Raw genomic sequence first — 22,568 nt, 5'->3', positions numbered from 1 at the left:
TTGTGAATTAATATTACAATGTGATGATGATTCTTGGTTAAGGTATAACTTATATTTGTTTGGGATTATTTAAATGCATAGATAGATACTAAATACTTAAAATTAAGATAGGCATATTTAATCTGAAGCAAATCTTATTTAACTATCATATTTTCAATTTGTTTTATTTTCTGTATTAATAACAATTAAAGCAGCCTTATATTGAACGCCATAATTGTCTCAAATGAAAAGATAGAGGTAAAATAACATTCCAACAGATGAAATATCCCTATCAAGTTAAAATTTTGCTGTTTTTTTGAGAACTAGACTTGATATAAATGGTGGTTTAACTAAGTATGTTGCAGTGGTTGTGAATATAATATTCCTAGGGTGGTTGTTAGTCTTGATCTGTATTCAGAACAGTCATAGTGTAGGTGGGAGTTTCCAACTCTTCGCGGCGACTCATTTTTCCTCCCTAAAATCAATAAATGCAATTGCTTTGCAGTACTGGCGCATTTCTCGGAAAAATGTTCCTGATATCGATCTATAAAAAAATTACAAACTTTAGAGGCTCAAAATCAACAGTTTGGTTAGTTTATTGGGTACATCAATTTATAGTTCATTGTCCTATCCCTTAAAACCCCGGGTTTTGAGAGAAACCTGGGGTGTTATTCAGGGTTCCAAAGGGATAAGATAATAAACGATAAATTGATGTACATCGCCAATGATTATACACAAAATTAACCAATTTTGTAGATAACAATTAGTGTTAGAAACTTAATGAATCAACCAATCTTAATTCAGCAACAGTCCCCTAAGTAGTGCTAAACCAATGATTAAGAAAACTTTATTATAAAACTTTGGGGACTAGTGTAATTAACAGCCCATTGTCCCCTCCCTCCCTGGGTGTTGTGGCTATCCATGGAAATTACCTGTTGCATTTTGTAGTGGGAAATAATATCCTGATCAGCGGGACAAGAAGTCTTGAACGCATCCAAGGTGTACATTGTTCCCATGTACCTAAAATAAATTTCTAGTTTATGATAGGTACATTTTTAAGGCATTAAAGGTTGTTTTGTTGAAAAGAGGACTATCCACGAACCAGAGCAAGTGATTCTAAGCATCTTCCAGCATTGACCCATAGTATTTTTTTAGTGAATATACTAGGTTTATGTTTAATATTTGCTTTATCGACTATAAAGGTAGGTTTATCCATGGTTTTATATGAAAAAAACTTTAAAATGTAAATAAATTTTTAAAGCAATATCATCAAATGCTTTGTTGAGTTCAAAGGACAAAATAAAATAACACTGCAGAAAAGCATCAAATGTTGTAAATTGCAAAAGTACATTAATTAGGTAAACTGTTTACAAGTTAGTTACCAACCCTTTTTCTAAATATACATTTTTAATCACAACAATATACTTTTGTGTCAAAGCTTTTAAACAACAGTTTGAACTCATCAAAACATTCGATGATATTGCACCAAACAATTCTTGACATTTCAAAGTTTTTTTCATATAAAACCATGTAGAAACCTAACTTTTTAGTCGATAAAGCAAATATTAAACATAAACCTAGTATATTCACTAAAAAAATACTATGGGTCAATGCTGGAAGATGCTTAGAATCACTTGCTCTTGTTCGTGGATAGTCCTCTTTAGGTTCTCGTGCAAGGATTAACATCGATCAACAACTATGTAAATCACAAACTAAGTTATAATTTTCTAATAAAGTTGACCTTTTATTTGATCTGGACACTATATTTTATTGTTTTATTCTTTATTTTTGGATTTTAAAAGGTAGGTATTAAAAACATGTCCCAACCCTACCGTAAAAAAAGTGTCAGATGAAAATATAGGAAAAATTCGCTAGGAAAAAAATGTTTATCTACTCATACGCGAAAAATGACTTCCTTTTATTATCCTCTTTTTAGGCTATTTTTTTAACGGATCACATCAAATATTCTTACATATCCTATGAAGGAAAACCTTACCTCCAAAGCGCATTGAGGTGTGAGGGAATGTGAAATTCAGCAAAGTGGGCCCCAGCTATCCTAATGTGCTGAAGTTTGGGCATCAATTCGCAGTCAAAACAGCACATTGTGTCACCTAACAAAAAATTTGCAATATTAGAAAATAACATTATAGATACCTAGGTTATGAAGGAAGCTTTTTTATTTTGAGATGGGTAAAATCAGTGGTTAGAAGGGTTTTCAGGGGGTTATTCTAATGTATTTTATAAAATTTGAGGAGGGGTCAACCTTACCCCCACCCTTGGACGTCTATGCAACCAGTAAGTCCATCTATTAATGAATTACCAGAATTACATATGTATATAATACATAACTGAACATTAAAACTTTCCATCTCAAACGAGACCTTGGCCTGGTTTGGAAGTTGTTCTACTCTGAATCCTTTTATAGAAGTAAATGATGTCTATGTGTCTGTCTGTATGTTTGAAATGAATTTTAGGTCTTGCTAATAGTAACCACTGAACCGATATGGTTTTCCTTTACAATATAACATCTCTATTATAGAAGAGAGGTACCACCAGTCTCTCAAGAAAAATCGTCCCTAGAAAAAAATGATCCCCTCTTTCTCTCATTAAAAATAAAATATGATATGGTGGTTGATTCCCCCACCCCAAAAACAAATGCCCCACCCCTAGGGGCTCTTTAAATGAATTAGATTGGAGTAATTAACAGAAAACAATATCAACTTAACCCCAAATAACTGAACAAAAATTATTATCTTTTACTACCTGTCAAAAATCTGGATCCTTTGTCCTCCAAGTGGCTTGAGATTTTGCTCAATTGTGAAATGAGAGAGTTCTTGCTCGCCTCGTCCTGAGGTTAGATACAACGTTGGATCACTGAGTATTAGGAAGGAGACCTAGCAAAGCTTTTTTCATTTAGGTTATGTACTTGAGTACGATACTTCGTAAAGTTTTATTTGTCTATGACTTACGATATTGATAGCTACTGAACCGATTAAGTTCTTCCTATTAGGGAAGCTCCACAGAGATTTTGGAATGGTTTTTAGTATTTCATTTAATTTTACAGATTTAAGTATTGGGATGGTTTTTGTCTTATTTTTTTTTAATTCTTCCCATTACAGATGATATCCTCGATGTGCAGCTGCTGGTATACAAATATTTTATTATCATGAAATGGGCATAATTTCTCATATCTCATGTAAAGCTAGATTGTTTAAATAGACTAGTAGGTACTTAAAAAGTTAGGTTTTAATACATTTTTTCGGATATTATTTTTCCCCCCTGTATAGAAATTATCGATTATTACCTAATAAGTATATAACAACATAGTTCTGTAACTTAACTTAACTTTCTAAGTTTTGTGAATTATCATATCTACGAAACCCATTGTATAAACTCTTCTAATGCACAGTAATAGATTCATGTATCTAACTTTCCTTCTTAATCAACATCAACTTGAACTTGCTGTACACATTCTCGATTATGCTTGCTACCTCTTTGTCCTAAATTAAAAGAAATTTAAATTTACATGAATTTTTTATATGAAGCTACGTTATAAATTAATATATAGTTATTTTTAGCTTACTAGAATGTTTCTAAATGTAAAAAAAAAAACGAGTCTTACAAGATACATGTGCAGTTTCTTTCCCTTTTTCTTCTTAAAAGTAATAAAATAGAATGTTAACCTGTACAAAAAGATTGTGTCCGCCTGGAACTGCCTTCATGATGTGTCTCTCAATCTTTTCATTCTCCAGCACAGCCACACCAGCGTCGATCAGGATAGGGGGTGGGGTAGAGTCAAAATTAGACCTAATATTATAAGATTTCAACAACAACAAAAAGACTTGTTAATTTAAGTGTTCACATTAATAGTAGTAAGCTTCCTTTGGAGGAATATGAAAATAAACTTAAATTAAACTTAAACCTTTTATTTCACCCAAAAGTTTGGTATTTAATGCTAATGACAGAAAATTCTAAAGAATTGTTTGATCTTTTGATAAAGTTCACGGTAAAAAAATGTTGTTGGAATCGATTATTTCCCATAAACTAGGAACTTTATCATTAAAACAACAACAGAAAGTTTTTTATTTAGGTCAATCATTGTTGTCATTAGTCTATTCAAATAATCTGAAGAAGCCAATGCTCAGTACATAACTAAGGGGGGGGGGGGGCGAAAGTGACACTTTTTGAAACCAAAACTAAAAGTCAAAGGAACTCAACTAAAAAAAGAGTTACAGGTCTGACTTTTGCATGGCAGTTGCTTTATTGGGGTACAATATGGAACTGTGAAGAAACGGCGTCGCAACCGCCGAAAACCGCCGAGAAAAGGCAAAAAAAAATTCGGCGGGAAACGGCGGTTTTCGGCGGTTGCGCCGCCGTTTCTTCACAGTTCCATATTTTACTCCTATAAAGCAACTGCCATGCAAAATATCAGACCTGTAACTCTTTTTTTAGTTCAGTTCCTTTGTTGACTTTTAGTTTTGGTTTCAAAAAGTGTCACTTTCGCCCCCCCCCTCCCCTTTTTCAGCGTGCATTAATGCGCGAAAAGTGTATATTTTACAAGGCAACTACAGATTATTTGTAGGATTAATCTTACGGTTATAAAACTGTGGGCATATTACATGTACGTTCAGCCATTTAATGGCTAGCCCTCTTTCATTCTGCATTTTAAGACAAAATCTTTCTAGCATCATTTTGCCATTAGCACAATTTATTTACCTAAAATCCGCAGGTGGTTTCAACATATCGACTGTTGTGATTTTCAGGGCAATGGTTTTCAGTTCGGCTAACAGGTACAAGTCCATGAAATACTCCTGAAATATTTTTATTTGTTAGATATTATTATAATTAATTTGCATATGTACCTCGTCGTTTACAGATGAATAGTGAACTGAACACTCCTAGACATTCTAATTCATCGACACTAAGTTAATCTAATAAAGTGAGAGAAGTTGACAGCATATTTCAACGCGAGATAAGTGACTTTATTTATAACAGCCTCACCGACAAATAAAAGGACAGACATAATCAATTTAAAGATGCTTCGCTACTAAACATTTACCTGGCAAAACAGACAGGCTCCCTTTCTTCTGCCATCAATTGTAGAAGCTCTAAAAATAGTTGTTCTTTACAAAATGAACAAGCAAAGCATGTACATTTATAAGTTAGAAAACAGTATTAATGGAAATAATAACATTAACTTTCCATTTATCTAGGAATTTTAAATTACAAAAATTTGTGTAGGTATTAAACAAATAAACCTATAATATATCCTTAACAAATCAAACATAAGAAAAGTAAGTTTTTACCTGAGCTTGATCTTTAAATCATTTTAGTGGCGATTCAGATCGGGGCGCGCCAAAATTTCAGCCAATCACAGCGCTGCATTTTGAAAATGCAGCGTTGTGATTGGCTGAAAGTTTGGCGCGCCCCGATCCAAATCACCCCTAAACTGATTTAAAGATCAAGCTCTAATTTCATAAGTGAATTTTTTTTTTTTTTTGTGTTTCTTTTTAGGAAGATCGAAAAAAATTCGATTCTGCATTATTAGTTTAGAAGAAAAATCGGCAATTACGTAATAATAAGACGAATTTTAACAAAATGAATACCTACTTAAATTGTCATACTTACGTACTTACATTTAAATCTAATTTTATATTTTCAAACGTAATGAAAATGTTCAAGACAATTTTTCGGTTCAATTAAACATAAACTTTTAATCACTTAAACTTATGGAATGCAAATATAAATAAACCTAATAATGAGCTCTATTTCAGGCACATTCAGCTCAGTTTGATCTCCCATTTTCTTTTGTTTATATAATCTGAAAATAGATACCTAGCTAAGATCATTCAGTCATAAAAATTTTAGTTTATGTTAATATGTCAGACAAATGAATACTAGGTATGTTTTTATATTATTAATAGATGTGGGAACTCAGAACTTATTTTTTCATGTGATCTATTACATCTTTGATACTTAAAAACACGTATTTAATTGTGAAATATGATGAAATGAAATCAATGTTTTGAAACTAAAACTGTCTAATTTTAAGTTTAGGATGTTTTACTCATTAATTTGCTTTTAAAAAAAGCACAAATACAGGAAATTTTTTATTTATTTTTTTTTTTTTTTTTTTTTTTTTTTTTACCTAGTTACTAAAATTTATTAAAATTGCATAAAGTTATGAATAATAAAATTGTTCAAGGGATAACAGGTCTGCAGATTCCAGTTCTGGGATGGCAGTTCTTGGCGTTCAATTTGTGCAGCTCACTGCGAATCTTCTGTGGTGGGCCGGTCAGACCAAGCTCCTCAGCTTCGGCCAGGTGGGGCGCGGCATCTGGGAAACACTGCACGGGCAGCTCACCGAATGGAGATAGGTATTGGCTGTAGCAGTTCATCAAGAAAAGCTTTGCTGGACACTGAGCCCAAGTACCAAGACAGGTGTCAAGACAAAGCCCAGTTCTTTCGTCATAGCAGGAAGGCCAATCACAGCATCCACTTGGACCATCTCCAGCTGGAGGTGCGCCGCTGTCAGCTCCAAGAACAGCTGCATTGCTGACAGCTGCGAACAAGAGCACAAATAAAGTTTTATTCATGATGAACCTGTTACAATGAGTATGAACTGAAACTGATTATCCTACTTTTAATAAAAAAAAATATATAAAAACACATAATTAAAACCTAAAAAACTTGATATGACGTAAGGGTGGTTTGATTTTGGGACACACACCATCTCTTGTCATCGCCATTCAGAATCCCTTATTCCTGCAATAGATAAAAGTTGCTGTTTCCGGGCCGGAGGACCTACAAAAAGATACTACCACATTTGGGGAGGGTGTATTCTGTGACTGTTTATGTTATTGTTTAGAAACTGTCAAATTTAATTCATTTGAGAATGGGAATGTGATATAAACAGAATCTGAAAAACAGTCAAACGGTCAAATTTATTCTATTTGAAGAATGATAGCCTAAATTATAATGGCTAGGTGATTATTTTGACCAATAGCAGAATGCAAACTCCCCAAATTTCATAAATAGCCAAGGTGTAAACCTCTGAAAAACCTCTGAGAGGGAGGGAAGGGAGGGTTAATTGAATAAATACCTTAAATATCTGAAAAATGTCACAATATAACTTATTGTGTCTGTCTATATAAAACGAGTGAACTATTACATACATTTTCCAGTTATTTAGGTTGGTATTTGAGATAGTGGTCCCCCAAACGATTGAAATATTCATTCCAATCGGAAAAAGGGACACACACCATCTCTTGTCATCGCCATTCAGAATCCCTTATTCCTGCAATAGATAAAAGTTGCTGTTTCCGGGCCGGAGGACCTACAAAAAGATACTACCACATTTGGGGAGGGTGTATTCTGTGACTGTTTATGTTATTGTTTAGAAACTGTCAAATTTAATTCATTTGAGAATGGGAATGTGATATAAACAGAATCTGAAAAACAGTCAAACGGTCAAATTTATTCTATTTGAAGAATGATAGCCTAAATTATAATGGCTAGGTGATTATTTTGACCAATAGCAGAATGCAAACTCCCCAAATTTCATAAATAGCCAAGAAAACCTCAATTCCTTGGTGGTAGTTCGGTAGATCCTCTGTGCCAGAAAAACAAGGGTAACCATCTTAAACCATGCTTAACTTTAGCCCTTAATGTGGCAACTTTTATTCCCTGTAGTTTGGCTCTAAAATCTCTCAACAGATTAAATCTAAAGTTGTCGTCTAGCCTGGGGTTTTTCATCCAGTCGGAGATACAGGGGGGCCAACCTTTCAGTACAGGTATATGAAGGTGTGAGACAAATTTTCGTCCTTTCTCATCATCTCGTGATAATAAGTCTGCCACAACGGCTGGCTTTGATGATAACCGTGGACAGTGTTGTGGCCAAATCTTGCATTGTAAAGAGATAGAAACGAATAAGAGAGCAGAAATGAACATATCCGCCCAACTGTCTGTCTTGCTTCTGCCGTTGAGCAGAGCATATATTACTGCTATATTGTCACACTGCAAAATTACATGATTATTTTGTGCATTTTTAGCGGCGTGAAATAATGCCAAGATAACTCCCAGGGTCTCTAAAGTTGTGGACTTGTTGCCAATAAATTTGTCCTTGTCATCAAAGGATGATTGAATGAATTTATTATCCCACCTTTCTGAACAGGCCACAAAAATATCCTCAGTGGATTTGACAAATATTGCGACACCAACCCCGATGTTGTGTGACATTTTGTCCCCGTTGGCGAGACCAGCCGCGTCAGCAATCAGACAAAGGCTGTCTTCCGGTGGTTTTTCGTGAATGTCGACTAGGGGAAAACCAGATTTCAGAGCTTCTAGCGCGTGTAACCATCCGTGGATGTTGAAAATGGTTTGGCTGGATAACACTATTGGGGATTTTTTGTAGGCTCTTTTCAAGTCCCTAATAACAGGTGTTTTAAAACATTTTAAGATTGGGGTGAGGAGTAATATCGATTCTATCACCCCAAGTGATCTTTGGAGTTGTCTCAAGGAGCATACTGGTCTGTTCTTAGTTTCTTGTAAACAAAACATAAATTTGTTGATTTTCCTTTCATCAAATGACCATGTCATTGTTTTAGTACAGAATACGACTCCTAGGATTTTACCTTTCGTTTGGTAGAGAAAGGTTTTCTCAGGGTCTGAGGGATCAGCCAGGGGCAAATTTATTTCCTTTGCAGTCTCAATGTATTTGGTCACAAATTTCTTGTTGTCGTGGAGACACTTGGAAATACATACTTGGTCATCAAGAGCGCGCTTTAAATTTGAACGTTTGGTCTGTGATAAAGCTCTAACCACACTAGTGAAGGCCCCACTAACTGTGTCATATTGGCTGGGCGCGGCCGCCGAGCCAAAAATGAGGCATATTTCTACAAAGTACCGTCCTAACCAGCTGAAGCCCTGGAGGCGATATTGTGTAGGGGTGACACCTATATTTTTATATGCGTTCTTTTGATCTAGTTTCGACATGAAGCACCCTGGGCCTTCTTGTAGAATCAGTGTAGAAATATCTCTGGGATTTGCCATGGATATCTTTTTCAATGAAGATTTGTCGATGGCTTCGTTGTAGTTATTCCCTTATAATATAAATAATTATGAAACAAGAGGGTGAATATCTAAGATGATTAGGTAAGCACTAAATTCTAGGAGGGTTGAGAGACATTGATTGTTTAAGGGGGGGTGGGGTTAAAGGGAGAGGGGTGATTGTTGGTGGTAAGGAGGTATTAGAATGAAGATGATGGAGGGAAGGAAACAAGGAACCAAACTCTTTTTATGAAGACTTGTATGTGTAAAAAGATCTGAATAGGTAGGTATGGTTTATAAACGGACATGTGCTATGACAACTATACTTGTGAGGGTTATAAATCCATAATAATCTCAAATGAACACCTAGTATTTGTGCTATTTTAAAACCATTTTTGTGAGGATATGAAATCCGTGAGTGAAAGCAGGTTAATACCTATATTTAGGGTAATCATAATTATTTGTAAACCTGGCGGAAAGCTGAGATTCAATATAGGGCGCACTTTGGAGTCTTGTTTCACGACAAACAATTGATTGCATCTGAAGTTCGGGAGGGGAGGTTCCAAGAAGGGTCCTATAATCCTTCAGGGGTGAATATTCTGCGGGTTTAATCCTGTTAAAGAAGGGGTAAGGAAAGTAGGGATTACTTGGTAAAGGGTATATTTTTTTTAAAAAAAATTTTAAAACCAAAAAAAAATTTTTTTTTGAGAAAACTGAAACATTTTATTATTATTATTATATTATAGATTTTTCTCCCATATTGGTGAGAAGGGAGGGGAAGGTGAATTTTGTGCAGAATATACACCCCTGCCACCATTCGATTCTTAATTAAACTGGCTAGAGTGTCGGTGTAATGTTGTGCTATATCTGGTTGGAGGATAGACTGACTGTTTTCGGCCGATAGTTCCCCCAGGGAGCTCTCATCCAGATTAGTTACAGCTCCGTATTTGAGCATGTCTAGAGCTTCTTCCATCTGGTCTATTTCTGGCTGGCTCATATTAGCCTTAGCTTCCAGATAATATGTGGTGAGCTTGTCAATGTCTAGGGGGGAACTGTCCTCTCCGAGGGGGGGCATGGAGGCATGTGGGAAGCAGTCCCAAAAACGCTGTCCCGGGTCGGGCCCATAATCCTGAAGGATTGGGATTTCGGCATTTTTGATCACCATGGGGGTTGGGAGTGGCCTGTTAATAATTTTCCTGAATTTCTGGTTGGAAAACCATGATTCAACGTTCTCTTTGGGTAGCCCTAAGGATGCCCAGGAAACACTCATAGTCTCTGAAAGTAAGGGAAGACAAATGAAGTTGAGTAGGGGAAGATCAATTTAAGTATAACAAGTTAAAGTAAAATTGTAATCCAAAAAAAAAATAGAAATATGAAAGAGGGGGGAATATTTTAAGATCTAAAAAAAAAAAAAAAACATCATAATTGGTATGAAAAGCTCAAACTCTTTGGACATTGAATCAATGTTGTGACTTTGGTTAATATGTGAGATCAAAGACTGAGAGGGCTCAATCTGTCGACAGGATTACAGAAATCAACAGAGTCATAATGACAATTCATATTGGTAATCCTGGTTAAAATACAAGTACAAAGTTAAAAAGACTAGGAATTTACTGGTTTTAAGTTTTGTTTTCCTCTTTTTAAAAAAAAAAGAAAATTATTATTTTTTTTTTAAAGTGATACTAAAATTGTTGACAAGAAATTATACATAGGGTTATATATATATCACAAATAATTTTCAAAAAGTTACAAGATCATCAGAGACTTACAGATAGACTCATCATGGGTAACTTGGGTCAAACGTGATACGAATGAAGGGGCAGATTCCTGATATGCAGAAAACTTAAATGAGTTGTGTGGGGTAGACTCTGAATATAATTATTCATGAAATATTTTGTGGAGCTAGTTAAGGATTATGGGAATGTTTAAACTGTTTAATCTCCATAGTATGTGTTACATTAAATGAGCAAGAAAAAAAAAAAAAAAACTATTTAGAGAGGGGGGGGGGGGGGTTATTTAATATCCTTCCCAGCTAGGAGTGTAGGTTGGATTACTGCTGTGTTTACATTGCCAACCAGTGTGAGAAGGTATTGTATTAACTTAGGTTAATGCATATTCAGGAAGCTGAACATTGAATGCTTCTTTTGTTATATTAGACAAGAAAAAGAAAAATTTTACTAGGCTTAGAAAGGGTGGGGTAGAACATTTTTTTTGCAAGAAAGGTGGGGTGGGGGGAAAGTTACTGGTAAAGGAGAAGAATCACTTGAAAATAAAATGGTAGGCTTGAAATTTTACTGTATGAGAAGGGAAGGGTGTGAATAAAAATGGATTGAAATGTTCGGAAAATGTGAACAGGCCCAGAGTAAGAAACAATAAGAAACAAACAACAAAAAACAAACAAAAAAAAAAAATATTTTTATTACAAGGCACAAAGATGACTATTTTTCAGTCTTGGTGAGGTGATTCATTCTGGAGTGGTCTCCTCTGCATAGACCGCCACCCTCCTTGGGGTGATTGCAGAGATGTTTGTACTTGCCATTGGGACCGCAGGAAGAACCTTTGGCTGAGCATCCTTTGGATGAGTTGAAGAATTTGCAGGTTAACTGGATGGTGTTCCGTTTGTTGTTCTGACCGGAAGATCTTTTGTTCTCAACGGGTTTGAGGACTGAACCTGTCTTAAGATTGTGGCCTTCGTTCATCACGAAGTTCTTGTATTGATCCATAAGTTCAGTGTAGTAGGCAAAGGGCAGACCAGACGAACATCTAGCCGCATTGTGGATGATGACTGCATCAATGAACCCCGCCGCAAAAGTACCTGGATCCATACCTGAAGGTAGATCGGGGTGTTTAGTAAACCAGGCATTACGCGCTAGGAAGCGGTCAAGCGGTTCGTGAGAGAAGTCCAGAGGTGAGGCTCGTTGTTTGATGGCTTTGTACATAAACCATGCCTCTTCGGCCTCTGCCAGATTCAGAATTTCTTCAAGAACTGGCTCCGTCTCGATCCAGGGCCCATCGTTTTCGGTGCCTTGGGTGAATCTTCTGTGACCAGCCGCGTATTTAAGGCTGTTCTTCCTGGTGTAGTTTTTTAGAGAGAAGGATTGACAGGTTGGGTTGTGTGCGTCGTACCAGCCCTTCGTGGTGACAATTCCCGCGGTGTTGATGTGGGTGAAGTTGTATGCGTCCGTTGGCACGATCAAGTTTTTGTATTTGGCCACCATGGTAAACAGGAGGCCGGCATCCAGCAGCGGCAGATTATGGAAGAGACGGGGGTGGATAGAATCGTCCTTCTCTACCATGGCTTGGTAAGATTTAGGATTTTTCAGATCCTTTCCATTGAGATGGAGCTGATTGTCATCTTTCCTGCGGCCAGACTCTTTTTCTTGTTTCAATCTGTTATTTATCTCTCTGATTTTTGCCACTGTAATTGTGATGTTGGCTTCGTCGTCGAAGGTGCCGTTAATGGCGGTGAATGGAAAGATTTGTTTTAGATGATCAACTGTCAGACCATAGGAGTACAGGCGAACCAGATTGGTCTCGTCTGTTATATTGTGTTTCAGAACGGCCTGGTGCCACGCTTCTTTGGCAGATAATTGTGTGTTGGAGGCTGAGCGCTCCATAATCTCGGATTGAGTATCATCCGTCAGGTTAATTTGTTGGGTTGTTTTCTTTGGAATTGTGAATTTTTGTTTCAGTTGTTTTTGGCTGTTGTTCTTGTTAGGTGGTGGGAAGCCTGATAAGATACTTAAAATTAAAGGTGGAACCCAAGAATAAATTAGGTTGATATAGTGAGGCTCTACTAAGGCCTAATTCAAAGTTAAATGGAGAACCATTGTGCGTGGCCTAGGCTCTGGGAAGAAGAGATAAATGGCGATGGTGATGAGTGAGGCTTGAATGATAGGAAAATTTATGAAAATACTTGACTCAAAAGGAAAAAGAAAACAAAAAGAAAAAGAAAAAGTGAGGGGGGGGGGGGTATAATGGTCTTAATTTTTTAACTAAAATTTGTGGAGAGGGGTGGAACAGGCATGGGGCGGGGGAGAAAAAAAAAATAACAAAAAAAAATAAAAAGGGGGGGGGGTAAAGGTATAAATGTTTCAATTGGAAGGGGAGAAGGGGAATTTTGGAAGTGTATGTCCCAAAATTGGCAGCCCTTATTTATTATTTAATTTTAAGTCCCTGAGTAAATAGAGGCATTGTCAATGTCCTCCTCTGTGACTGATTCAGTGTCGGCCTCATTCTCTTGGGACTGGATTGTGTCAAGCACGGATGGGTAGGAACTGGTTTTAGGCTTTTTCTTGTTGTTGTGAGCTACCTCGCCCATCAACATGGTGTTGGCAGTGTCAGCTGCTTTTTGACGAGCTTCATCAGAGAGCTGACCTCTTTCCCAGTTGCCTAAATAATTAGAACTGGTTATATAGAGTAAAGGGAGAGTGGGCTTAGTGGCGGGAGTTAGTGAGAAATTAAGAGATTTTTTATCAGAGTTAATTACTCCCCCCTTCCCCCCTTCCTATAACCTTGTGCCCATGAAATAGATAAGATATTTAACAGAAAGAGAGTGTTACTTTACATGGGTAGGTAGTGTAAGGAAAGAGCTGGGAAAACAGCAAAGTAAATGGAATGTATGGATCCCTTACTATCAGGGAAGGGGGGGGGGAGGAAGGGCGGATTTGGATACTATAGCAACCAATATCATTCCTTTAGAAAAGTTGACCCATGAGGGTTGCCACAACTTTCTTGTGGGTTTTTTGCCTCCCTATGTTGTTCATTCTGGTGTAGACTTTAAAACTATCCGAATGCCAGTCTCCTTGTAAGAGAGTCTCCTCATTGGTGAAGGTTGCAGGATTTGCGGCCATAAGGGATGGCAGGCCTGCACGGAGGCTGTGGCATGTCACCGAGCCAATTGATGCATCTAGGCTTGGCATCAGCAATTTTTTAAGTAGGGAGTTAACCTTTGACATCCTCAAGGTTGCACCAGAGGAGAGCATAAATACTGGACCATTCTTTTGTGCAATCCCAGCTTTGCGTTGCATTTTAGCTAGTATCTGTAGATTCTCTATGGGACAGAAAACTTTGTTTGGAAAATGAAATACGTCGCAGACTAGTCTTTTGTCTGTTTTAGCTTGTTTGGGGTGAAGGATAGATAGAAGGAGGTGTTTGTCCCCCACAAATTGTGTTCTATCCCAAGTGAGAATTCTGTCTATGTTAGAGCCTCTGTCGTCTAATAAGATGTCACCCATTCTGAAACTGGCAAAATATCCTAGACAGAGGGCTGTATAGAAGCACTGGGCGTCCAGGGGTATAATGTTGATCCTGGATAAAGCGTCTGCAACTAATTGTAGCATGGGAAAGGTGAACACCACTCGTACTGGCCCTTCATCCTCGAGAGCTCGGAACTGGTTTTCAATTCCTCTAATGATATATTTTAGTGAGGTGGACTCAAAGCTGTCTATCGGGTGGTCCAGCATGCAATGGAAGCATTTTAATCCAGCTAGGTAATTTCTTATGGTAGAGGGTGCCAGGCCCCTGGCTCTGTACAGGTAAATGACAAAACCTTTGAGGGAGTCCTTAGAAATAGGGAAGCAGGCGGGTCTCCCTGCTAGGGACATGAAATTTCTAAAGGCATTGTAAGCGGTTTTATAACTAGACCAGGTGGAATTGGAGAGACTAGTTGCTATAGCGTCCAAATAGTAGTATGGGATGGGTAATATGTCCTGAATATTGAATGAGGGTCCCCATTTATTTACTCTGAACGAACCTGTGAGAGGATCTTCCAAATCATCTGGTCGATTCCGTTTCTTGGCTTCATTCACCATGTTTGGGAACCTAGAGGTTAATGTATGATCATGTATTTGTGAAAAAGGGAGGGAATGAGAAATAGACGGGGAAAATTTTATTTTAGGTACCTAGGCATATTTCGAAATCCGACGGGGGAATGGGGGGGAATGGAATGTAATAAAGAGTGAAAATTAAGGTCAAGATAATTGTATATTTCTTATGAAGAAAGAAAAGATTACCCTATGAATATAAGGTCTATGGGGGAGGGGAAGAAGAGAGGGGGGGTAAAATAAACAGTGATACATGTTCATAATTTCCTATATGTCATTCTGATGGGTTTGGCTGTCTTGACTGAGCGCATTAATTTCTCATGTGCGATGTCTTCGTGTTTCACTACCAAAGCCAGAATGCTGGGAATGACTTCATTTGTGAAGTTTTCATACTCCTTCATAGTAATTTCTTTGGATGAGAATAATATGGGGTATATAGGGAGGTTGAATCCCAATCTGTTGATGGGCGGAATCATGTCTAGAGTTTTGACCTTGAACTCATCCACTGGGATTGTACCTACATTGCCGTGGCGAAACCTGTCGTGGATGCTGGGTTCGTCCTTGTTTAATGCCCTGGTGAGGAGTATATATTAAACTGGGATAATGTGGAGGGGGAAGGGTTGCTAAACTAGCTCAATTGTTGGACAGACTGACCCCTTAGGGGAGGAATTAATATCCAGGCAATGGGCATAATAAAGGATGTTTTAATAGGAAGTGAAAGTGTAGTGTCCCAGCTAAAATATATACATTCCTGATTTTTATTCTGGCATTGTTTTCATCATCAAAGGCCAGCTCGTAGCGAAAAGAAAATGCGTAGGCTGGGTTGGAGAAGGCCAGTTTAACCATATTGAGGTTTAAAGAGATCCTTTCTTCGCCCTTGAAGGCTTCCCATCTATCTGGGTTTTTGATGATTTCTCCCAGAAAATCATTCCAAGGTGAGTAGAACCTGTTAAAGTCGAGAACTGTAAGGAGAGAAATGTTAAGGTTCATTGGTGGGGAAGGGGGGGGGGGGGGAAATGGATGATTAAGGCAAGCTTGTACTTTCTTAATATTTAATGGATGTAGAGTATTATTATTTTTTTTTAGGTGATAATGGGTAGGAGGTCTAGGTTTTAACAGTTATAAAACTATCTTAACCAGAACATTTATAAATTAGTACCCATTGCTGCTTCATAACGAATTATTTTCAAAGAAAAAAAAAATACCCTTAACCAACTTATCATTAGGTGAAGTGAATCGAGTAATACAGCTTGGTAAGAATAAGATTTTTTTTAAAATTTACTTAAACTTAGGATTCAAAAGTGGGAGTGAGGTTAGAGAAAGGAAAAAGAAAAATTTTTTTTAAGGGGAATAATTAAGAGAGAGAAAAAGGGAAATTTTTGTGGGGCAAACAGTTCTCGTTCCTGTTGTCAAAGAATTTAATATCCTTGGCCTCTACTCTTGTGGTGAAACATAACTCTTCTAGGCCTGGGACTTGGGTTCCAAGTATTTTGTCTGGGAAAATCCTCAGCTCCTTGGACTCGGCTCCGAAGATGTTTAGTTTAAACATTCCTGCAGGGTTTCTGGAGTTAATTGACATAGTCAGTAACCAGTCAGCACCGTCATTAAAGGGATGGACATAATCTTTATAATCGTCCTCGGGGAACCTCCAGGTGTCATCATAACTAAAAAGGAATATGGTTGAATTTATATTCTCAGATTTTCCTAGATTATTACTTATGTATTTTTTTTTTAAACAACAAGGTCCTATAGTTAAGCATCAACCGATTTTAAATCCTTTCTATTCAGTGAACTATAGGCCCCAATTTGCTCAATCGACCTGTTTTGGTCAAAGGACTCTGTCCCAAGCCTAGACTAGGTTCTAATAAGTAATTCAGTGTTATGATTATATATCTTAATCCTGCCAGGACTGGGTTCTCAGACCTTGACTTGATCCGATTTTGATAACCTAACAGGGTCAGGGATCTCAGATCCAAGCTCTGATTCGGTTCCATATTAACCTGACAGGTCAAGGTTCTCGGAACCAGATCCCGTCTCGGTTTCATTAACCTAACAAAGTCAAGGATATTAGATCCAAGCCCTGTCTCGGTTTTATTAACCTAACAGGCTCAAGGATTCAGATCCAAGGCCCATCTCGGTGTTATAGCTAGTGTGGTCAGTGATCCCATTCTCGGTTCTCTAGGTAGATTCTACCTATCAATACCAAGAATTTAAGATCAAAGACTTGTCATGGATTTATTTTTTTTATTTTCGTTTGACCGCCTCAGTCTTGAGATGACCTCAAGCCTTAGCTCTGTCTAACGAACCCTATTGTGATAAAAAGATAATTAAAATGTGGTTTATAGTATCATACCTACGCCTAACTCGATGTAGTAGACAAATAGATACAATATTTTTTTTAAATTAGATAAATAAATACAATTTTGATAGCTTTAAATAAACATTAACTAAATTCCCCGGTCTTAGACCCCCCCCCCCCCTTTACTTAGGACAATCTAGATTTCAAGTTACCATATCCCTTTATATATATATATAATTAAACCCCGGTCGCAGTCTACCCCCCTTCCCCCCTTCTTTTAGGACAGACTAGACTTCACATTAATTTTTAATTTTTTATAAATTTAGAACATTATACCTGGCCTTATTTTCCCCTCTAGCGCAACCGAGGCGCTCCCCATCAGCCTCATCCCCGTCTCCGTTCCCTCCTCGCCTCGTGGCACGTCCTCCGGCCATTTCGTCGGTATTTAATTGAATAAATACCTTAAATATCTGAAAAATGTCACAATATAACTTATTGTGTCTGTCTATATAAAACGAGTGAACTATTACATACATTTTCCAGTTATTTAGGTTGGTATTTGAGATAGTGGTCCCCCAAACGATTGAAATATTCATTCCAATCGGAAAAATAAAGTTGATGCGCAACAAACTCGGAGAATGCCCCGTAATAATAAAAATTTTAAAATAAATGTCGTCGTTTATATTTAGTAAACAAAAGCCGATATAAGGAAATTAATTTATTTTTGTTTTCTCTGATGAAATATATATATTTTAAAATTTTCATTAAACAATAAAATGTTTGAAAATGAAGTGTGTCCCTACGTCTTCTGTAACGTTTAATCCTTAATTAAATGCATGTAAAATTATCGTGTATTCTATAATTTTGCGACATATTAATTATAGTCGTTTATATCTAACAACTAGAGGTACCAAAAGGCCTCTATGGGCAAGTAAGATAGGGTGTGGAGAAAGTCAACACCCCTTCACTCACCCCATTTTTAATTTAAGTTTTTGAGAACAATTTTTCTCCCCCAAAATATTTATAAACCTTTCCAGGAATGGACATAAGCTAAATTGTAAAACCAGATCGATTCAGCGATGGAATACACACAGATTGACAGATAGACATCCTGTTAACATATGATTTGCTTTTTAGAAACGAGGCAACTCTATATTTTGTCTAACCTTACGTCAGTCGGTCTCTTCATAAGTCAGTAACTCAACTTGGGTAAATATACAATTTTTCAGGATAAAAGGGCTGAATTTTTTTGTGGGAAGATTCCCTATACAATGCCGAGTATCTTGTTTATAATTGGTCTATCGGTCTTTAAGACATGCTTCAAAAATACGAATTTACATATAAAAGTATATGTGAAAGATTTCATGATTTTCTCAATACATTTGTTTATGATTCCAGAATATCTGATCTTTATATCACTTTGTCTGTTGTTCCGACTCGTGATTTTTTCTTAATTATGGATGTTGTCATCCTTGTTTTACTTATAAAGAGGAACAAACTACAACGGCATACCAACATTTCCTTTGTAAAATAGCTGTGCTGCTAATAATTGAAAGACTTTCATAAGCTATATTGTCCCACACACACAATGTAGTTTCCTTATAAGTGCCTAGCGACCATAGGACTCTCCCCCCACCCCCTTAATTTTAAAGTAAATTGAAAATAAGGGGGGTTGGATTTGATTATAGTAATTATACTGTGTATTCCTCTAGGTTATGTTGGGTACATGGTAGCCTGGCTGGGTTATTTCAACTAAGTTTGAGCCCCCCCCCCGGCCCCCCCCCAAAAAAAAAAAAAATATGAGTTATGCATAAAAGAAACGTTATAGAAAGCAACTAATGTTCATTTTCAATTAGTTTTCCTGTCTTAATTTATTTAAAAATAAGGTGTGAAGAGGGGGGGGGGTACTGGGACCAATAATTTGAATAAGGGAAAGCACCACACACACACACACACACACACACATCCACTAGCCAATAAATCTGTAAAAGTTTTCAACTTAATTTACAAACTTAGCTTCACTAACTATTTATGTTAAGTTTATATTGTAGTTTGTTTCACGGATTTATAATGAATTAAACAGTGTAAAAATTTGAGTTTAAATGGCACAAAGAGCTGAACATTAAATGTTTAAAACTTGGATATTTTATTGTAAATCTGTACTACCATCTGTCAATTCTACATAAGAGCTACATAAGAATACTTTATCTTAAATTTTTTTTTATTTTTTGTAAAAGTACAAATACTCACAGCTAAATTCACCCACTTTTGAACTTTCTTTACAGATTAAATGCATAAAATTAATTTGTTATTGCTGCGCAACTAAAGATTTATTAAAGCTATATTACCAATCTTTTAACCCCCTGAATTATCTTAGATATTTATATTCTAAAATTGCACTACATTACAGATAAATATTACTTTACAAAACAAGGATGACAACATCCATAAAAGCTAAGCACTGAAACGGTAGGACAAACAGACATTGACACTTGCATAGTGTCGGAACTGAATAATCAGAATATAAGAGTATAGGAGTCGAAGCAAAATTGTAAGTAAATTTGTTGAAAAACTGCTTGATACAGGATAATGTTTATAGACGTACTTACATTTTTAAGACTTGATAATAGAGTTGCTTCGCTTAAACATTGTTCTTTGTTGTCCCAGGAATCAATATACCAAAAATCAAATAAAACGGATAATTAGATCACATAAAAATTTGTTTTTAAAAAAGTAGAAAAATCGACATGTTTAAACTGGACGTACGGACATTCTGGTAATGATTATAGAGTTGCTACGCTTTGTAAATCGTATCTAACTACTACAGGAATTACCATGCAAAGTTTAAAATTGATGCCTAAATTAACGAATAAAAGCTATCTATCTCGGACGGACGGACAGACCCTAATTATAGAAAAGCTTCGCTTTTAAAAAATGTTCAGTCGTTTGTAGAACAGTTTTCATCGCTTTAAATAAATTATTGTTATAAAATGTTGAGCTTCCAAACCTGGACTACGTCCAGCCAAATTATCCATCTTTTTAACAAATGTAGTCACAGTTATTTTTAAAAATCCACAATGCCACCCAATCTTGCTAATATATCCTGACTAAAATAACCAGGAAATCTTCAAAGCTGCCAGTCACTTTGCCTTTCAGGAATATTGTTTTTAAGCAACAACAAGGCAAAAATATGTTTTTTTTTCTCCTTTCGATTCAAACTTTTGCTTGTAGGTTATTAAAGTGTGATGGCTTAAAGTCATATTTTTAAACAACATTTTAAGTCAATTTAAATTTTTTGCACTCTAGCTTACTGCACAAACAACCCTTCCTTAACAAGTTTTTCATTGAATTTTAAAAAATGAAATAAATTTCATCTAAACATAATATTCTAAGTCTTTGTGAAATGAAATTGTATAAATTAAGATTTTAAAATATAGTTGTAGAATACACTCTTCTAGCTCATAGGGTGCAAAATATATATTGCTTTACTTTTTAAATTCATTAAAACTTTAAAGTTTGTAATATGGAAATAAAAGGGAGATAGTTGAGAATAAGAGAAATAAAGGGAAAGAGAGACAGACAAAGGTAGAAATAAAGAGAGATAGGGAGACAGAGAGGGAGAGAGAAATAGCTAATTGAAGATAGAAATAAAGAAAATATTATCAAAATTTTATCTAAATTTATTTAAGGTAGGAAAAGGTTCTAAAATAACATGCAATACAAATCTTATATTATTTATGTTTAAAAAAAAATATAAATATCTCAATTTAACTGAAATTATGACTTCAAAAACTAGTACAATTACACATTTTTAAGCTTTTCTCTGTACTGGGCAGCTAGTGAAAATATTGGATATTTTGATTACAGGCTAGTAATGATATATAATGTGCAGAATATTTTTTCCTTTTCCAGGGTATCCAAAATTATGTAATGGGGTAAATCATAATAATATAGGATTTCTAGAATACTTGTCTCTGTACCTGGGTAGCTAATAATAATATAGGATTTCTAGAATATGTGTCTCTGTATCTGGGTAGTTAATAATATTATAGAATTTCTAGAATACTTGTCTCTGTATACTTCTGTACTACAGAGTCCAAAAGAGAGACGCGCCTGAACTGAACTGTCTTGTACCTTGGTAGCTAATAATAAAATAGGATTTCTAGAATACTTGTCTCTGTATATGGGTAGCTAATAATAAAATAGGATTTCTAGAATACTTGTCTAAATATTTGGGTAGCTTATAATAATATAGAATTTCTAGAATACTTGTCTCTGTATATGGGTAGCTAATAATAATATTATATTTCTATAATACCTGTCTCTGTACTTGAGTAGCTTAATATTATAGAATACTTGTCTCTGTACTTAGGTTGCTAATAATGATATAGAATCTCTAGAATACTTGTCTCTATAATCGGATAGCTAGTAATAATATAAAATTTCTAGAATACTTATCTTTATACCTGGGCAGCATAATGAAAATATAGGATATCCAGAAATGGAATTAGAAGTGGATTAGAGAATAGAAAAATTACAAGGATTAGACTTAAGAGGAAACTCATACTTTTTAAGAATCCACTATACACCATAATTTTTGTATTTCTTTTTTGCAAAAAGTGCCACTTTAAAAAGAAGGAAAAGTTTTTAAAAAGTTATAAACAAATTAAGTGAAAACATAGTAATAAAAATCTTAATTTTTGTAATTAAAAAATAAATATTTGTCCCAAGGGCAGAGTAGCCTTTTACAAAGGCTTCATTAAGAGATGGGAAAGAGTAGAGAGATAGAAAGAAAGGCAAGAGAGAAAGAGAGAGAATGAGAATAAGGGGAACAGTACTAATATAAGGTTATAGAGATTTAAAGGAAATAGTAAAGGAAAATCATCTTTAATATTTTACATTATCTTTACATATCAATATTAAAAGAATGATTAATTGATTGTTTTCATAAATAAATTTCATTTAATGCAATTTAGTAAATAATCTTTATTTTAATTTAGTTTGATGTAAGGAAGACGAAAATATTTATTTAGAGGTGGAAATCTTGTAGAAGTAATTTCTTTTTGAGCTTAAGAAATGATAATCTAATTGGGGAGGGGGGGGGTTAGGAGTGATTCTATTTTATTAACTACTCCCTTTCTCTCTGAGAGGAAAGATTTGAAAGCTATTAATTAAATACATTTTTCACTCTGCCATTTCTATTTTGAAACCTTTTGTTAATTTTTGTTTAAACTATAAGGTTAATACATATTTAATTAGTGAAGATTTGATGAGTTGAATACTCCCTTAACATCTGCAAATGGCCTTAAACCTGAAGAATACCAATTTAGTGTGTTATATGATAAAGTGTAAATCTGAGTTGCCTTTTTATATTTTTAAAGTCATATGTTTTAAAATCAGACACCAGGCTTTCCATC

At 35.7% G+C, this 22,568-nt stretch overlaps 2 protein-coding genes and 1 long non-coding RNA gene across 4 annotated transcripts; all 3 read right to left on the bottom strand.

Annotated features, from left to right (window-relative positions):
• Positions 1 to 5,860, bottom strand: LOC145331379 (chloride intracellular channel Clic-like). Of its 2 annotated transcripts, XR_013883715.1 has the most exons (10): positions 5,732 to 5,860; positions 5,039 to 5,087; positions 4,696 to 4,790; positions 3,663 to 3,786; positions 3,416 to 3,479; positions 2,743 to 2,829; positions 1,976 to 2,090; positions 912 to 999; positions 271 to 454; positions 1 to 97 (listed from the first exon to the last, which is right to left on the bottom strand). XR_013883715.1 is itself a non-coding variant. In XM_080176003.1 (9 exons), exons 1-9 carry the CDS (start codon positions 5,779 to 5,781, stop codon positions 377 to 379), a joined length of 750 nt encoding a protein of 249 aa, XP_080032129.1. In that variant the 5' UTR covers positions 5,782 to 5,860; the 3' UTR covers positions 1 to 376. The 2 variants fall into 2 exon arrangements, 1 of the variants encoding a protein (XP_080032129.1); XM_080176003.1 differs by having other exon boundaries at positions 1 to 454.
• Positions 5,861 to 7,089: 1,229 nt separating this feature from the next.
• LOC145331378 (uncharacterized) lies at positions 7,090 to 10,297 on the bottom strand. Its single transcript, XM_080176002.1, has 3 exons — positions 9,837 to 10,297; positions 9,497 to 9,603; positions 7,090 to 9,080 (listed from the first exon to the last, which is right to left on the bottom strand). The coding sequence occupies exons 1-3, from the start codon at positions 10,295 to 10,297 to the stop codon at positions 7,561 to 7,563; spliced, it is 2,088 nt and encodes a 695-aa protein (XP_080032128.1). The 3' UTR covers positions 7,090 to 7,560.
• Positions 10,298 to 13,110: 2,813 nt separating this feature from the next.
• LOC145331377 (uncharacterized) lies at positions 13,111 to 15,465 on the bottom strand. Its single transcript, XR_013883714.1, has 2 exons — positions 14,783 to 15,465; positions 13,111 to 13,419 (listed from the first exon to the last, which is right to left on the bottom strand). It is a non-coding gene; the product is annotated as an uncharacterized LOC145331377 (long non-coding RNA).
• Positions 15,466 to 22,568: the final 7,103 nt, after the last annotated feature.

Source organism: Acartia tonsa, chromosome 11 (genome assembly GCF_053477335.1).
Source record: "Acartia tonsa isolate MP-2025a chromosome 11, ASM5347733v1, whole genome shotgun sequence".
In the NCBI taxonomy this organism is placed as follows: domain Eukaryota; kingdom Metazoa; phylum Arthropoda; class Copepoda; order Calanoida; family Acartiidae; genus Acartia; species Acartia tonsa.
The sequence above is the reverse complement of the archived record's forward strand: the minus strand, read 5'-3'. Positions and strand labels throughout refer to the sequence as shown.

What these genes read in the sequence shown, in the direction of transcription:
- LOC145331378 (XM_080176002.1), bottom strand. Translation starts at nt 10,297, where the DNA reads ATGAGTGTTTCCTGGGCATCCTTAGGGCTACCCAAAGAGAACGTTGAA. An exon ending in ATTAAGAATCGAATGGTGGC is followed by an intron (nt 9,604 to 9,836) that starts AGGGGTGTATAT and finishes CTGAAGGATTAT; the next exon opens with AGGACCCTTCTTGGAACCTC. An exon ending in GAATCTCAGCTTTCCGCCAG is followed by an intron (nt 9,081 to 9,496) that starts GTTTACAAATAA and finishes TTATATTATAAG; the next exon opens with GGAATAACTACAACGAAGCC.
- LOC145331379 (XM_080176003.1), bottom strand. Translation starts at nt 5,781, where the DNA reads ATGGGAGATCAAACTGAGCTGAATGTGCCTGAAATAGAGCTCATTATT. An exon ending in GAGCCTGTCTGTTTTGCCAG is followed by an intron (nt 4,791 to 5,038) that starts GTAAATGTTTAG and finishes AAAATATTTCAG; the next exon opens with GAGTATTTCATGGACTTGTA. An exon ending in CCCACTACAAAATGCAACAG is followed by an intron (nt 455 to 911) that starts GTAATTTCCATG and finishes TATTGATTTTAG; the next exon opens with GGAGGAAAAATGAGTCGCCG.